We start from the raw sequence: 18223 nt of genomic DNA, 5'->3' as shown, positions 1-18223 counted from the left end.
CCTCTTGTCCTGTCAATGCATTAGATCAGAACGACAATGTCTGTACAGGCACACCCAAAGCCTTTTATTCTTGTTCTCAGCATCCAGTTTAGCAACAATAAACAGAGTGGTTAACACTTAAATCCTGAAAACTTAATTAAATTTACATTAACCATAGGTGTTACTAGTGAATAATGAAACCAAGGCTGGATGGGCTGGAAAAGCTGGAGTTTGAAAGGGCTGAACAGAAAAGCGGCTTCCTCAAGACTCAATGTACGTGCAAGAAACCCACTGAGATCTATCATTACTGATGAAAAAGGATTTCTGAAAGAGCGATGGTGAGATCTTAACCTCCTTGAGGAAATTATCAATATAGAGTGCATGTGAGAAACTAAAAGCAAAATAAAATGGGAAAACTTAGCAAGGAAAAAGGGAAAAATTGAAATGAAATTTTGGATGCTGTCCTTGATTTAATCTTCAGGTGTGTTAATTATACAGTTTAACTTTTTCCATTTTGTATTGCCAGTAGAAATAACAATCATCCCTTTTACACTGAAACTGGTCATTATGTTATGAGCTGCAATGTTTTTTGGGGAGTAAAGGAATCATGAGGAGACAGTGGCATTAGCGATGGTACAGGCAGCACGTAAATGTTCATTTGAAGTTGGGTTTGGGTTTGGTTTTTAGGTATTTTGGCCTCAGATGCTGATGCGAGATACCAGATACTTGTCAACACAAGTTAACAAGATCTGAACTAAGAGAAGGTGTGGATTTTAAGTGGACTAGTTACACTCTACTAACATTTTTATTCAACATAGAAATGGCCTTAACACAATGCTGTTTACATCATTTAGGATTGGAATTAAACTGACTCAAATTAAAGTCTCTTTTTTTCTGATTAAGGGACTTTAAAAGCCACTTTACTGATTTTACTTGCTGAGCACCCCCAGGAAGCCCTCAGTCTGCACTGGCACGTTCCATTTGGAGTAAGAGCAAGCTACGACACCCTGGTCACAGTCTGAATACTCAGTTTTGTTGCCGCAGAGACATTTTGCACGCTGAATTTACCTTCTGCATGTACCCAGACTTCGCTGTGTAGGCAAATCCACCGCTGATTTTAAAGCAACAGCTTATGGCTTCGCTGCTTACTTAAGTTTATGCTCAAGTAAGCTGAAAGGGCAACATGAAATCTCCCCTATCAGTTACTTTTTATGGGTTATACAACATTGTGCAACACTTTCATAATATTCAGATAAGTGTACGTGCTATATCATCCATACCAGTGCATCATCTTTGGTTTATGGAGAAGGTCAAAAAGAGCATTTCTTAGAAGAAAATATAAACTGCAACCTCTGAAAACAGTAGGCAAGAAAGAGCACTGTGACAAACACCAGAGAAAGAGATACCCAAAACATTATCCTATTCCTAGTCACCACTGTGCATAAAGAAATGCAGATATTCATCTTCCTGGTGGTCACACCAATGTGCTTTAAGAACATGAAGGGAAAGCGCTTTCTTGTCATACCTTTGTGGGGGCTCTGCGACTCATGTTTAGAGGGTCTGCGCTAATGATGGTCATGCACGTGCCACTTGGACTCCACAGCCAGTGGTTCTCCTTATCAGCTGTTCCACAGTCTGCCTTCTTTGTGCACCTGACAAAACAGGAACAAAAAGTCAGAGCAAGGCAATATTATAGCTGGACTCTGCTTTCTCTGAACAACTGAACAATTTCAGGCTTAGAGACTGAAATTACAACACAAGCTGACTAGGAATTTGCTTTAATATTGACTATTCAGGTTGTTAATAGAGAATTTTTAAGACAATAAGTGGATGAATAAGTATTGACGGTTTGACATGTCAAAAGCAAGTGGGGAAACATATACATATAATATTTTGGACCCCATTTCGGACTAGATGACCCAAACTCACAGAGAGGCAGTAATATTTAGCACAGGAGCCATCAGGCAACGGAACCACTGCTGATCATCTGAAACCAGGCTGATTAATCTTAATTGTAAAATATAACAAACTCCTGAATGAGTGGGCACACTCTAGTTTTTCTGCAGGTCAAGTGGCAGACAGCTACGTGTTGCCAGTAAAAAGACACCTGATGCATGAGAGTACAAACGCAGCAGAGTATTGCTGGGGCTACACAGGCTTGTGGAGAGCTCCTGTGAAACCACAGCACTAGAAATGTCACTTTTGCAGTGAATGTTTTCATAAATTCCAGCCGTTATTTAAGATCTCTCTCTGACAGAGCTCCGTTACCACTATGGGAAGACAGCAGCAGTTGTGCAGTCTCACCAAAAATACTGGGAGATTTTCCCAGCTCGTGGACAAGAAGCACAGAAAGAAGAGATGCTGCAGTGCAGAAGAACTGCACAGTTCTGTCAGCCCTACCCTTAAAGATATAATTTACACACAGAGTCTACATTCATATAACATATCCCTAAATACACTATTAATTGCTGTGTGTGATCATGAGACAGAACTTGCTGCAGATGGGAAAAACATTAGAAATTAAAAACTTTTTTTTCCTCATTGGAAATAAATACTAGCAAATGCAAAAATTCATGTTTTCCTGTTCTCAGAGACCATTAATACTTTGAGATATTGAGGTCAGTGGTCATATCAGAAACCTGAAGGGAAATCTAAGGAAAATTGCCTTTTGTATGATATATGACATGGCCTTCAACTCCCAGCAGCCCACGAGGAGTCTGAGGTGTATATTCCAAATCTCAGGTTTCATCCACAGCAACTGAAACCCAGGCTGGAAGAGTTACAGTATATTACATAAAGCTGCACGCACCGCATAAGTTTCTCTGCAGTGCTCCATATTCTGCTACACATCAGGCTGATAGGTAACTTAATGTGATAGTTCACATTTTCAGACAGGAAGCTGGAAACCTGAAATTCATCGGCATACTATAATTAAATAGCCCCTTTGTTCCAACAGCAAGTACTTAGAATCACGGATTCCCAGCCGCTCATGCCACGGGGTTAATTAACTTCGTAGTCAAAAAGAGAGCTGCAGAACCGCTCTTCCCTATTGCCACTCCAATCAACGAAGACTGCAAAGAAGAGACATTCCAGAGCTGTTCAGTGCTGTCCCGGTTTACATGTGTTTGAATATTAATTCAGTTAACCTCTGCAGCTCGTCAGCCAAATGCCGCTTTCTGCTCTCCTAGCAGTTAGGTGAGGGTTCAGTGTAGCTACATGTCTTGATAGATGACGTTTATATAAAAACGGTGTTTGAGCTATATACTTTATTTCAGACATGAACAGTTTTTTTTCCTTTTTGCAGTTTTACACTTTCCTGCTCTACTTAAAATTTATGCTATATTTTCTGAATATTAAATAGGGAGCACTCTTTTAATTTCTGGGGAGAACATTTGACTGCACAGATCAGAGGGTGATAGAACATGCAGTCAGATGTATTACTGATTTTCAGTACCGGCACAAAAGCATATACTTTCCCAGACTAATTGAATCTGCAGAAGTCAATGGGGACTTATATGTGAGCACAGAAGATTGATATCAATGTCTATGTGATAAATTCAACCACTATCAATCAGGAGTGTAAGGCTGAGTATAAAAAGCTGGGGTCATTACACCGAGCAGTAACCCAAGGCAAGTGTCAAAATTTGAGCTATTCCACTGCTTGCACCCAAAAAAGCAGCAGCAGCACTCACCTGCCCTCTCTCACACACCAGCCACAGTACGGATCCCTCGCTTGAGTACACTTCTCACAGTCTGAATATTTGTGGCAGTCCTGCACAGGTAGCCGATACACCTGGAGAACCAAAAGTAAAGCAAACCGTAAGGGATCTGAAGAACGCGCAAGGAGACGGAAACGTTGTTGTGCAGCGCTGTTGCCTGTGGCAGCAGAATACTTGACCCTGTGTTATTATGATCAGAGCTCAGCTTGATTTTAAGAAAATCCATACAAAACCAGAGTCTGGCTACGTCCCCATTAACCAAGTCCAAATTCACACACTTCTTCTGCTTTTATTTTTCACTACAATATTCCCTAATCTCTCTCCAAAGTAGTGTAGGACATTGTTATAATCCAGAATCATGAGCAAGTCTTACAAAAATCGAGCTTTTAATTTCCTCCAGTTATGTTACTTCTAGAAACCCATATTACAGCAGCCACTGCAGGACAGAAATTGCGTCAACAACGCTCTGAATTCAAGAAACAGCTACTGCAGAACAGATCCTTTCAAAAGGCTAACTTGGTACCGGCTAGATAATTTTTTAAACAAAATATCCTTCCCTCCATATCACTAGCACGGAGATGAAAACGTTTGGAAACGCGACCGTCAGTGGCACTTTTAGCCAGAAGGCATTTCAGAAAGTCTGCAAGCGTGAGAGCGCCAGGGCGCTTTGGGTTACGGCACTTCTCCACGCATAACCCTCCACCACGCAATACATTCACGAAAGAAAACAGAAATAATTATGACAGGAAGCAGCAGGGAAAAGAGCATCGTCAGTTCTCATGTCTCAGTCCCCCAGTAAATATACAGCTTCTGGTTTTGATTTCCTTTGGTGCAGAGAATAAACAATTTTGTCTTTCTTTGATGCACAGAAAAAGGAGCCAGCACACAACCATCCCTTTTAGTTTTGCTGCTGAAATGATGCAAGAGGAGAACAGGACACATGTCTTCCTGTTGATGACTGTGTTTTACTTTTAAAGAGCGCAAAAAGTCTAGCAACAGTAACTCTGAGATGTAAACTTTCATCTTTCTACCTAAACCTCTCATTTAAAACAACTGACAATTACAAAGCTACTTTGAAAGTCTGAGTTTGGCCTTTTCTTTCACTTTCGGAGAGTTCAGTCTGACTCAGTTAAGGAAAATATCCATATTGGGTAGTTTTCTTGCATATATCAATACAGAGGTTTACCTTTTCAGCACTCTTTTCCACTCCCTCTTCTTCCACATATTCTTACCTAACTGGAGCTGAGTTACTGGCACTCTGTTTCACTAACTGGTACCCATGAGTAATTTAATATCCAGTGAATGGCTTTTTTATGACAAAGTATTTATTTCATAATTCTGGCAGGCAGAAACAAGCCCTAGAGATTGCTGTCTGTGCAATTTTTATGTAAACTTAATGGATTTTAAAAAAAAATATAAAAATAGCAGCTCTGTTTACAGTCAGCTTCAAAACGCAGAGAAACTAATTTTAGAGATTTTTTCTAATTGTCATTCTTAATCAAAGAGCGTGGTAAAAACTAAAACAAGCAAATAAGCTAGTGATTGTGGTAAGTGACTGCCACAGGCTTCTGCTTTCCTCCCACTACGGTAGGTACCATGAGGAATCTGGGATCCTAGCAGTGATGCTCACTTGTAACCACCCAGCGTGAGCGTGGCAGGGGTGGTACGCTCCTTGCCAGGGCCCCCAAGAAGCTCCAAGGGGTTTCTCCTGCTCTCTGCCCAAGCTCTGGGAGCAGAGCGGGGAGGAGGGGGCTGACTTTTGAAAGCGTTTGCTCCAAGCCACCCACTGCTATTGACACAGCAGGAGAAGCTGGGAGGAGAAGGGGGAGGGAGAAGGGAACCAGGAAAGCAAGAGCTTATTTTTCACTGTGGCTCTTAACCTCTGTAGCATTCTTCCCTGTATTTCTCTCGATCTGATTTCTTTTCAAAGGCTGCTTCAAGTTATCACCTACCACATCATCCCTTTCACTTTGCTCAAGTGCTTACGGAGCCCAAGCAATTCTTTTCCGAATGCTGCATCCGTCAGGCAGCTTAGCATTCAGCACACCCATCAGTGCGGCTAGCCTGCTCTTTATTGTTTACCTTATTTTAAATAACTCTAAACCATTCTAACTCCCAGGGCAGGGTTCTGGTATCTCTATTCTCACAAATCCCAGCAATGCTTAACCCAGAAGTGCACGTTTCAGCATTTATTCTTCTCCCCTCGCTCACGTTGCTTCGTTTCTCCCAGCTCCGAAGGCCTCCATTCTCCTCCTGTCTATCTGCTACTAAAAGTGGGTGGGACTGCTCATTGTAATTAACTCCTGGAGATGACAGTAATGTAATGCCATTACAGAGCTCCCAACTTTAGTTATTCATATTTAAGCTGAACAGGTTTTGTAAAAGAAAACTATTATTCGCATTATTCAGAAACGGCGGTGTCTGAGAGCGCTACTTGGAAAGGATTAAACTGAAATCCTTTCTCTGGTAGAAATTTGCTGCTTTCTAAATTTAAACATTTTGTAGAGATGGAATTATTTTTTTTGCAAATTTTCTTGGAAAAATTGCTCTGTGGCCTTCCTAAATTCTACCAATTCAAGCAGACTGTCACCAGAAAAGTCGTCTTCCTCCAAGGTTGCTGCCACCCCTTATGCTGCTCAGCAGCTCACGCCATAGCCTGGTGGGGACATCAGGGCTCCTAGGCAACGTGCCAGCTTGTCAAATGGGGTGCCAGGCCGCCCAGGCTTTTGCGGACAACATTGAAGTTTGGAGTTTTGTTCCATATCTGAACAGAAGCCAAATGAGAAGTATCAACTACTCAAAAAAAAAATATATTAAGTAACCTCTTGCACACGCTGTCATATTATTAAATGCTTTATAAGTCGCTTATCTGGCACTTTTTCCAATGTGGCTTCTAGCCTGAAAAACTTCAGCTAGAATATAACGTTCCCGCAGCAGGAATTTATATTAATCCTTTTATAAAACAAAGAACATTCTTCTTGCACTGTTTTCCCCAAATAGTCTCCTTTCCCCTCATTTTCCCTGTATTGCTGCTGCCGGAGCATTTCTCATGTCCCATTCTGTGTCCCTGTCAGTGCTGCAAATGGTCGCAGCCTGTCACCCATCCCGTCCTGGAGAGCTGCTGAACCACATGTTTGAGGCTGGCAGCTCCAGCCACCAGAAAGAGAAGTGTCAGAAGAGGGCTGCAGCTGGAAGTGAAGGAGAAATCTGGCATCCCCTGTCATCTCCTACTTGCTTTTTTTCCTTCCTTTCTTTACAAACCTCCATTGTGCCTCACCTGGCAGCACAGAGGAGGGGAACCTAGAAGAGGCTGCCTGTGCCTTTCACAGCCAAGTCCGACCTTTCTCGCTTGGTTCTAGTAGAGGCTCAAACAAAAGTGTTTCCCAAAGTATAATTCTCTCCTTTGCTTCTTAGTTTTTGACGGTAAGACCCACGAAAACTCCTGGCAGCAGTAGAGATGTGTAAATGCTATTATGTCAGCTGCCAGCATCCTAAATCCTGAGTATTCTTGAAAAGGACTGATGGCAGCTAGAGCATCCACTGGTACCCCATGGACACCACACTGAGTGCTAGGGCTGCCTGACCCCATGGAGTGCTGGTGCCGGTGCCAAACATCTCAACTTCGTCCTTCTCCCAGACCCCACAAGAGAGCTTTAGAGGTGAATCCACTTGCCATTCCCAATCCCTAAGTACCAAGGATATAACAGTTCTCCAAGTGACAACAATCAAGTCCATCAGCTTGGACTTGAGAAAGGTCTTCATACACAGAGTGGAAGAAGCCCCACCAAATGGTGTGACTTCCAGGAACAACCGAGAAATGTACATATCTCAGGTAAAGTTGCAGAGAAAGTGAAAGCGGGCCTGGTCCTTAATGCAAGCAGGACACATTACCTTGTCTGTGGTCATCACATACAGATTTTCTTGGGTTTGGTCAAGAACTAGGTCGTTCTTTATGGGTTTGTTTCTTTCAATTGTAAGAGAGCTGTACTCAGTTGCAGCAGATGACAGGAAAACCTATTTCATGGAAGAAAGAGAGGTGGTTAATGTTGCTTTTTTCCCCCCATATATAATTATATCTGGCTACTGCTGTAAAAGACAATAAAAAAGTGTTTCTATAAATACATTAACAACAAAAGGAAGGCTAAGGAGAATCTCCATCTTTTATTGGATGTGAGGGGAAACACAGAGACAAAGGATGAGGAAAAGGCTGAGGTACTTAATGCCTTCTTTGCCTCAGTCTTTAACAGTAAGAATGGTTGTTCCCCAGGTACCCAGCCCCCTGAGCTGGAAGACAGGGATGGGGAGCAGAATGAAGCCCCCATAATCCAAGGGGAAACGGTTAATTACATGACACACCACTTTGACACACACAAGTCCATGGGGCCGGATGGGATCCAGCGAAGGGTACTAAGGAAGGTGATGGAAGAGCTCACCAAGCCACTTTCCATCATTTATCAGCATTCCTGGCTAACTGGGGAAGTCCCGGTTGACCAGAAGTTAGCAAATGTGACACCCATCTACAAGAAAGGCTGGACCACATGATCCTTGTGGTCCCTTCCAACCTGGTATTCTGTGATTCTAAAAAGGGTCAGAAGGGAGATCTGGGGAATTACAGGCCTGTCAGTCTGACCCCAGTGCCGGGGAAGGTTATAGAACAAATCGTCTTGAGTGCCAGCATGCGGCATGTACAGGACAACCAGGCGATCAGGCCCAGTCAGCATGGGTTTATGGAAGGCACATCCTGCTTGACTAACCTGATCTCTTTCTATGACAAGGTGACACACTTAGTGGATGAGGGAAAGGCTGCAGATGTTGTCTTCCTTGATTTTAGCAAAGCCTTTGACACCGTTTCCCATGGCATTCTCCTGGAGAAACTGGCTGCTCATGGCTTGGATGGGCATACGCTTCCCTCGGTAAAAAACTGACTGGAGGGCCAGGCCCAGAGAGTGGTGGTGAATGGAGTTAAATCCAGTTGGCGGCCGGTCACGAGTGGTGTTCCCCAGGACTCAGTACTGGGGCCAGTTCTGTTTCATATCTTTATCAACGACCTGGATGAGGGGATTGAGTGCACCTTCAGTATCTTTGCAGATGACACCAAGTTGGGTGGGAGTGTTAATCTGCTTGAGGGTAAGTAAGGCTCCTCAGAGGGACCTGGACAGGCTGGGTCAATGGGCTGAGGCCAATGGTATGAGGTTCAACAAGGCCAAGTGCCGGGTCCTGCACTTGGGTCACAACGATCCCATGCAGCATTACAGGCTTGGGGAAGAGTGGCTGGAAAAGCTGCCTGGCAGAAAAGGACCTGTAGGTGATGGCTCACAGCTGGCTAAATATAAGCTGGTAGTGTGCCCAGGTGGGCAAGGCGGCCAACAGCATCTTGGATTGTATCAGGAATAGTGTGGCCAGCAGGACTAGGGAAGTGATTGTTCCCCTGTACTCAGCACTGGTGAGGCATCACCTCGAGTACTGTGTTCAATTTTGGGCCCCTCACTACAAGAAAGACACTGAGGTGCTGGAGTGTGTCCAAAGACAAGCAACAAAGCTCGTGAAGGGTCTAGAGCACAAGTCGTATGAGAAGTGACTGAGGGAATTGGGGTTGTTTAGTCTGGAGAAAAGGAGCCTGAGGCAAGACCTTATCACTCTCTACAACTACCTGAAAGGAGGTTGTAGTGAGGTGGGGATTGGTCTCTTCTCCCAAGTAACAAGCGATAAGAAGAGAGGAAATGGCCTCAAGTTGCACCAGGGGAGGTTTAGATTGGATATTAGGAAAAATTTCTCCACTGAAAGGGTTATCAAGCATTGGAAGAGGCTGCCCAGGGAAGTGGTGGAGTCACCATCCCTGGGGATATTTAAAAGATGTGTAGAGGTGGCACTTAGGGACATGGTTTAGTGGTGGACTCGGCAGTGTTAGGTTTATAGTTGGACTCAATGATCTTAAAGGTCGATTTAAGACCTCGAAGACTCTACGATTCTATGATTAATGAAAATCCTGTTTTTACTCAAGTTCACGAATTCACATTAGGGAAAACATTTCAACTTGAAGTATATGTCATCAAAAGCAGCAAGCAAAGCATAAAAGTCATGAAAAGAAATTGCGCACTGGTCACAATAGATAGTATTTGTATCAGAGTTTTTTTGTAAATACTGATTTATTTTAGTGCTGTAAAATTCTCAATTCAGAGCCTTTGCACCTGAACATGTTCAAATCTGTCATCTTCCCTTATGGTAACCAACAGTTTCAGCTTAAAATTTCAAACCATGTAGTGGCACATGGCCATCATCCTCCTTCAAGCAAAAGAAGGTATCTGGCATTGCAGTCTTGACATTTTAACTCCACAAACACGTGAACCCTGGAGCCCCCCACCACACAGTCAGAATTTAGCAGAGCTCCAGCTTGGCCTTTGTATTGCCATCTCTATTCACTGAATGGCCAAAATGATTAAAAAATGAAAAGTTGCTCTTAAACTAGTACGGGCTTGAATAGAGATAAGGCTAGAGCAGCTGCTAGATTACCTAAGGCTGTTTATATAGGGCTCTCAGTAGGTATCTAATCCTTTGGGAAAAGTGTCATTCAGGCGATGCTAATTCAATCTGTGTATCGGATAGCTGAGGTACATCAGAAATAATGTTTTTTTTCTTTGAAATTAAAAATACCAAGCTCCAAGAGAATTTGCTCCTGGTATGTAATCTTAGAAATCCCACTTACTTTCAGAGTAGAAGTATGCTACCACTACAGTTCGCGACCTGTTAAATATCTTCCAGTCTTTTAAGTCCAGTTCATTACCTTAAGAATTTTGCCATCTGACGTTCCCAGAAAGGCCACGGTATGCCCGTTCTCCACAGCCACAGTGACGGCCGTGAGATTCATCCCTTCTTTTTGCAGTACCGGCTTCTCTATAACACCATTCTTACTTCCCAAAAGGTACGGCAAGTGTTCGGAGCCACAGGGGAAATTTTTGCTTGCATTCTAATAAGGAATAGCAATACAGAGCGATGTTAAACATTCAGATCACTAATACAGCACTAAGAATGAAGTGCAACCCTATTACCAGGCAGTATAATACCCCTCAGACATAGAAGAGTAGAAAGAGAGAAATGGATTGTCTGCCCGTTTTCCCCCAGCCAACAGGCAGCAATCAGAAAGCAGCCTGCTAATTGCAAACTGCTTCAATGCTTTCACGTTCCAGAAGACATGGGGAGAGAATTGTTTGTTTCTATTTCAGCATAGCAGCACAGTTGAAAAAGTAACCAGCTTGTTTAATTAAAATGAACATGTCATATAGATTGGGTTGACCAATTTTGTGTTGGAAGACTGTTTTTTTAATGCCATTTTGTTTCTTAATTTGCTGCTATCCATACAAAAGCAACCCACTGGCAACCGTCTCGTGAACTTCAACACATTCCCTCTTCGCTATGCTTTAATCCTGAGCTGCAGGGAGTGCCACCAGAAGGAAGTTCACTCACACCTTGCCTTTTCTGCTATATTTGATAACAAGACTGTCTTTTTGATCTGAAATCCACACCTCCTTTTTGCCGGAAATGAGGGCTGCTCTACTTGTCACATTCAGGATTTCTATGTTTGATGCTCACCTCAGATGCAGGGTACTGCACTGGTATTCAGTGAATACACTGGTACACTGGTGAATACACTGAATACACTGGTATTCAGAAGCAAAAAGTGATCTTTTGGCTTCTTATCAGTGCTGGCGATCTACTGTGTGGGAGAGGGCTGTGGTTTCATGAGATGAAGGATTCTGGGTCAATACCACCATAAGGTATTCCCATGCCCCACCTCTTCAGCTGTTCACTCCTGGACTGTAGCACACCACTTCTCAAGCTGTGCTCAAAGAGCTGCTTATGCAAGTGTGTAACCTGCTCAGGTTGGGGAATTAAGACATTCTCCTAAAAGCTGGCTGAGTTATTTTTAAGATTTTGAAGACACAGTTTAGTGTTGGCTGCAGTAATGAATGGCATGAACAAGCAGGGCTTGGGAATAGGTTGAGTGGTATGAGCGAAAACATCATAAAGTCAACAGAGACACTGAAAACTGCCTCTCAGAGACGCAGTCATGAACTAAAGAACAGTATCTGGAGGGGTGTAACAATGACCTCCAAAAACCTTACAGCCAAGGTAATGACAAACCATAAGAAGAAAACGAAGATGGCCATCATGCTATGGAAGTATTTTGAACCAGAGCAAAATATGAACACCGCCTGAATGTAAGAAACACACGCATTTCCAGTTATCTGAAAATTCAAATCCAAGGGAGCAACAACACTGAACTCAAGATATCACCTACAAGATTCTTAATACCATTTAAAAACATTATAGATATGTTGGCTGAAACCAGAATTGTCTACAGCGATTGTCCAGAAGCTGATTATGGGTGCAACAAATCACTGCATTTGACTCAGTAATTTCCATACCAGAAGAAAACCTTCAAAAGAAATGCATTTATGAAACCAATATTAACCTTTCAGGAGACATCAAATCTTTTTTTAAAAACTCAAAATTATGACTATCTTGCCACTTCTTGCTTGACCTGTTCTGCAACCCTCCCATCCACATTGCATTTCTATAGTGAATCCAGCTATTGAGTTTTCAGTCATCTGATCTCACTATAGGCTTAGCTCAAAGCTGCCCCAAAACATGCAGTTTTATATTTTCCACTGATTCTAACACAGATTGTAAAACTGATAGTGATATTACCAGTCCATGTGATGCACACGGGTTTTCTGTTGAAAAAAGTTTGTAAAATGAGCTGGTGTTCTTTTTAGTGTAGCAATCGTTCCGGTTTTTTTCCATCTTTTCATTGATGTGCCGCAAGGAAAACACACACATGGCAGATTTTAGAGAGCCGTTATCTTTGTTTACTTTGCTGAAGAGTGCAATAAGAACTTTGTCATCTGAGAAAGCATCCGTGGTTTGTCTCTGCTGAGCCATGCTCTCAGCCAGCTCTTCTCCTGGGGTAGTGACGTAAGCAGAATGACAGTGGTCGTAGGCACCATCATCATCTTTGCAACCCAAGTCCATTTCAAAGTAGGAATAATAATGGGCGTCATCTTTGCACAGACGCGCAATCAGTGTGCGGTTATTGACGGGCTGTTTCTCTTGCTGATTAAAAATAAAATAAACATAATTTTTATCCTCAAAGACTGACACAAATTGTTGTGTGCTTGACGAGTGATAAGCTGACTTAACAGCTGCCGAGTCCGTATACATTTCAAAAATGTCTTTTCCATCCCTTTCATAGAGCTGCCGAGTGCTGATTATTATTCCATTATCATTTGGTCCATTCCCTTTCCCAACAAACAGCACTCGGTCATTATTCAAGGAAGTGATCAGTCCCACAGTTGATACATTCTCATCGTTGCTTGCTACAAAAGACTTTTCTCCGCTACTGTCTACATAATACTTCTCATTGCTGATGTCTTCTAGATCTCTGATGGCACAGATTCCCTTAAAAAGGCTTCCACACACCACAATTGTTTTATCTGCCTTGTTCAGCAACAAGAGTTTGTTATAATTGTCAGTCAGCACTGCCTCTTTACATTGATTCTCGTCAATGGGAGGTGTGCATTTTTTGTTGTCCTTTCTTGGACCTGTTTCTACAGACCTTATTACTTCCAGGTTTTCTGTAAGCTGATGCAGAGCATTTACCACTCCCAAATAGATTATCCCAGTGTCATTATCCACTGTTAGATGATTTAGCTCTGAAGTGCTCTGGAAAAATTTCAGTTCCTCATTTCTGGATAAGGTGATGCAAAAACAGCTCAAAATGCTCAGTTTCCAGATCCATAAAGCCATTTCTATGTAATACCTAAAAAGGGAAAGAAAAGAAGAACATGAAACATATTGAAAAATAAAATTTACACAAAAATTCAGCAACATGAATGTTTTTTTCTTTCATGATATCAGACACAAATACACTTATCCTTATGCATGTGTAGACATCATGAAGATTATGGAAAGCCTCAAACCCTGTTAATTGCCTAGCAATTTAATATGTTGGGGAAGGATTAAACAAGGTCATATGTCTAAATGATTATCATATAAACAATTAGATAATCAATCTCTCTGCTAGAGCACAATGAGAACAACAGACAATTTGAAGCAACATAGAGTGCCAAGAAGTGGTACTGCTTCTCCAGACGGCTTCATACAGTGTGAGTTATTTATTGCAGAGATTTTAAAAATAAGCTGGAGGATCCGTGTTTCAAGTGGCTCCTCCTTAATAGAGGGGGAGAATTTACATAAAAGTGTTTGAGACATTGATGGTAGAGCCCTTAATACGCAACACTGCCTTTGACTGCTGGTATGCATTACAGTCCAACATTTCAATTCACTTCAGCACTGCAATTTAATAGTTTAAAATCTGCCTTAAGAACACCCCTTAGAGTTTTATGGGATCAAGATTCTGTTACTGGTTTGGGTTTTCTTCAGAATTTTCCTTCTCAAGCAGATCACCTGGCTGTTTGGAATTAAACAAAGACCTTCTGAAACTTGTAACAAGACCTACCATTTTAACCTGAAGAGTTAAATGAGGAGGCAAGTCCCAACTGGCGTCCTAAGCACAAAACATTTTGTCAATGTTTTCTGCAAGTGTTTAGTTCTGAGAGCAGAAAACTGAAGGTGGCATGCTTGGACACCCCGACGTTACGGGGAAAAGGTAAATACTGCTTGGAGGAAGTACTGAAAAACAAATACGAGCTACAGTGTTTTCATTTTCAAAGATAGCCATGTGCCTCCATAGTCTGATGAGGAAAGAACCTGTAAACTTACAGGGAAACTCAAGTTAAATCTGAAAACGTCTGGAACTGTGAAGAAAAAGGGAAAAAATAAAACCCAGAAAAGAGAAACATTTAACAAAGTAATCTAATGGGCAAAAGCCTTGTAGGAGGAGGAAAATAGCACAGAATGCCAAAACAAGGAACTGAAATAAGAAAAGAAAAATAATAAAAATAATAATAAAGAAACCATGCTCCTGTGTCAGCTATAACTTCTGTTTTGGCAGCAGCAATAGATTCTGGTGGGATGTGAATTGCCTGAATCATCATTTATACTGGGTAACTGAGGTTAAACGTCAACAACCATGCTGCAGAAGTTCGAGCAGGGAGGGGAGGACTCTGGTGAGCACAAGCCATCTGCCAGCTCCCCAAACCACCCCGGCATCGCCAGCAATGCAGAAAGACAACTCCTGCCCTCCAGTATTGCCTGCAGTTTGCTCCTCTACGCAGAAAACCTGCGTGTAACTGTGAGAACAGCTTTTCTAAAAGCAGAGTGATTCTAACTCCTAACAGGATAATAATGAAGACAAAATAAAAAACTAACTTCAATCTTGTTTTGCTGAAGTTTTTATCATGTACCAAACTGAGTAGCTAACTGTAAAATGAGGTCAAAGAAGAGACAGTACATTACTGACGGCAGAAGCCTGACTTCTAATGATAGGCTGACCTCATATGACAGTGACCAAGAAAAGGCTAAGAGTTATAACCCATTCTTCAGACACACGGACTTCAGCACATGCCTTGCAATGTAATGAAGTGCTGGACCTCTCTGCAACAGCCTTAGACCCGCTCTAAGGAACCCAGAAGAATTCTGATATTGTTTGTCAGAAACTGCTCTTTTCTTCCTGCTCCTAAGGACCTCAATTTTCCAAACGAGCTTTGATCCCAGCTTACATCTCCGTGGCTAAACGGTATGTCATAATGCATGTCATCTAGTTTCAAATATTTTCCCTTACAGTTATCTGCAATGAAATAAAAAAACAGCTTGACATACTACTGCAATGTTGTTCCATAAAAAGTTTTATCATTCTACTATCTATTGCACAAGGATCAAACGCCGAAGAATTCAGATTCATTTGTTCCTGTTTTTCCCACAAGGTAATTATTGTCAGATTATTATCATCTCTGCTCTCAGTCAAAAAAAGCCATAAATAGCTCTACTTATAAAATATGCTTCAAATGAATGGAAAGTAATTTATTGTACCTTAATTTCTGTACTCGGTTCACCTCCATGTCCATTTATTTCAGTGCATTAAAGAACCATTTTGTCCATTTGTGGCACCCAGCTTAATGACACAGAGCCTGCACTTGCAGTACACCTGCCTTTGTCCCACGGACAGAACGAAGAGCCTTGCTAGTTCATGCCAGAGCCAGAATTCAAGGAACAGTACACATTGCACCTCTTAACCACACTCCTACAGAAGTAATTCACCTCTCTGTACAAAAATGGGTACTGCTTCCTCCCTGCTATTTGCTGCCTTGTTTACTTATCAAATTTTTGACTTAAATTATTCAGACCTACATGAATTCTCCATTAATTCTGGGTTGCTGGGTTTTGTTTCGGTTCTTTTTTTTTTTTTTTTTTTTGGCATTTACTCCCTGCCACTCCAATCTCATGCCAAACACTGTCAGGTTATCTCAGACCTCCATGCAAGGCACGAGTTCTTCATTCCCTGTACCTACTGGTTTCATTTCCCCTTCCCTCCCCCGCTTCAAAGCAAACAGTAAAGAAAAACTAAATATGCTATGGAAAAGATCCAGAAGTAAATTCCCATGCACTTCTCAAATACCAGGCTTAAGGAAAGAAAAAAGCAAACAAAATGAAATGAGATGCACTACAACCACAGCTCATTCTCACCTGATCTTAACTGGGAAGTAGCAGCTGGAGGAATCCTGCTATGGCAAGCTGATGTGGTAGGACCTGCAGGGCAGATGCCCTATTGAGTTAGGTGCTATGGAAATGTACCAAGTAACAGTTTCCTGTTGTGAAAAACTTCTGCTTTAGATGAAAAAATCACGGAAACACAAGAGAAAATGAGTAAGAAGCCCAGGCTGGAGCACGGAATCCGAGATGTTCAGCACGGCAAATGTATTTCCAATGGCTTAATCACATAGTTTAATTACACGTGGGCCTGTGTGGCTTACTCAAAGTCATGCCCTGGTCCTGAGAACTGACATACACCCTCTGACCTCAGTTTGCACTTAGTTTTAAGCCCTTGGCAGACTCAGGATAAAAGAAACCCAACAGAGCAGTTGACCACATCACTTTTTTCTCTCTCTCAAAGTCTTGTCTCCGTCCTGCCTCTTGATGCCTGCCCCCTGCGATATCTTAAGAGTCATCTTTATCACTCTCCCATCAAGATTATCAAAATTGCAAAGTCATTTCCTTTTTAGATTCCTCCCTTTTTCATCATTGCCTTGCCTATCCCTTCCCCCATCTCAAAACATACTCCTATTCTGATTCGTATACCTTACAGACAACTGAACGGGATTTCGATGAGTATCCTAGAAGGATGGCAGTAATAATAAACACGCTCCCAAAGAGAAAAAAATTATTATAAAAAGGTGGGTGTTAATTAAAAAGAAAGTACAAATAACATACAGACCCTCCCCAGTCTCTCAGAGACTTGACAGGTGACAAGGAAAGTGGGATGGCAGCAATCAAGCACTTTACAAGAAACCCACTGAAAAAAAGTGTCTTGCTGCTACAAGAAATATGAAACTCTAGTGCAGGAAACGCAGAGCACCCAGGAGAACACTTCATACAGGGGAACTGCCATAAAGTGGCACCGTGTTGGAATGACAGATCTACCAGTGCTCTGCCCCACTGCTAGATCAATTTTAATTTAAGTACCCATAACTTTATGTCTTTCTACTCAAGCAAGACCAATAACCTTAAGTAAGTCAATTCTTCAAAAGGCATGCAGGAAAAAAAGGAGCATCTATAATCTACGGGTACAAAGCGAGTTACAAATTGACTACTGAGTGTTATAAATACCCTTAAGAATTAGCACTAGCAACATGCTGACATGGATGTGGCAGGTGTTTTCCTCCTTCACTGCACAATCCTCTGCTGTACAGAACCTTCAACTTTCCAGCCATCCCCAGTCACCTGTTTTTGGCCTTCAATATAACTTTAGCTTTATGTTACTTAATTTCTTACATTCATTTCAGCTGACATGAAAGAATGCCAAGTTCTGCCTGAAATCGGAATAACTGAGAACTAAAACAAGTGATATTCCCATAAACGATGGGCAAGAAAGTCTTCAGCGAAGGAATAATCTCACCAGTTTAGCTTCTGCGGTGTTTTTGCAGAGCTGTTCCTCACTAACCATATATATACACTGAATTAAACTCTGTTACCTCATCCAGATAAAAGTTGTGTTACTTGAAATTATGGGTCTAGAGACAAACACTTCTGCCAAGAGAGGAAGATACTGATGTGCTTTTAACAGTAAGTGATGCAGAGAACTGTGGTTCTCACTGCAAAATTTCCCCTAATAATGGAGATCCAAAAGAGGTAAAAAAATTCATAAAAAGACCAAAAATTTTGGTGAAAAGATCCAAAATTTGCAACATAAATAGGTAAAAATCAAAATTGCTTAGAGATTTTGGGAAATAGGAATTAAAAGAAATTTCTCTTCTACCTCATTTAGATAACTTTGTTGTTAGCTTCTGATAGGTTTGACGTAAGTCAAAAAGAATTCAGCTTTCATTTTCAAGCTAAAAGGAATTCAAAAC

General features: G+C 41.7%; 1 protein-coding gene across 6 annotated transcripts in view; it reads right to left on the bottom strand.

The window, feature by feature from the left end:
- The window catches only part of PLXNB2 (plexin B2), a 260101-nt gene that overhangs the window by 67566 nt on the left and 174312 nt on the right, over positions 1-18223 (bottom strand). For all 6 annotated transcript variants that reach the window (XM_054217236.1, XM_054213852.1, XM_054215554.1 and 3 more), the window contains 5 exons: positions 12405-13515; positions 10480-10662; positions 7590-7712; positions 3672-3772; positions 1505-1631 (listed from right to left, as the gene is read on the bottom strand). In XM_054217236.1, the coding sequence (XP_054073211.1) occupies positions 1505-1631; positions 3672-3772; positions 7590-7712; positions 10480-10662; positions 12405-13515 (1645 nt within the window). The remainder of the gene's footprint in view (positions 1-1504; positions 1632-3671; positions 3773-7589; positions 7713-10479; positions 10663-12404; positions 13516-18223) is intronic.

Source organism: Rissa tridactyla, chromosome 1, assembly GCF_028500815.1.
Source record: "Rissa tridactyla isolate bRisTri1 chromosome 1, bRisTri1.patW.cur.20221130, whole genome shotgun sequence".
Lineage (NCBI taxonomy): Eukaryota > Metazoa > Chordata > Aves > Charadriiformes > Laridae > Rissa > Rissa tridactyla.
This window is presented reverse-complemented; position numbering and strand designations above follow the sequence as displayed.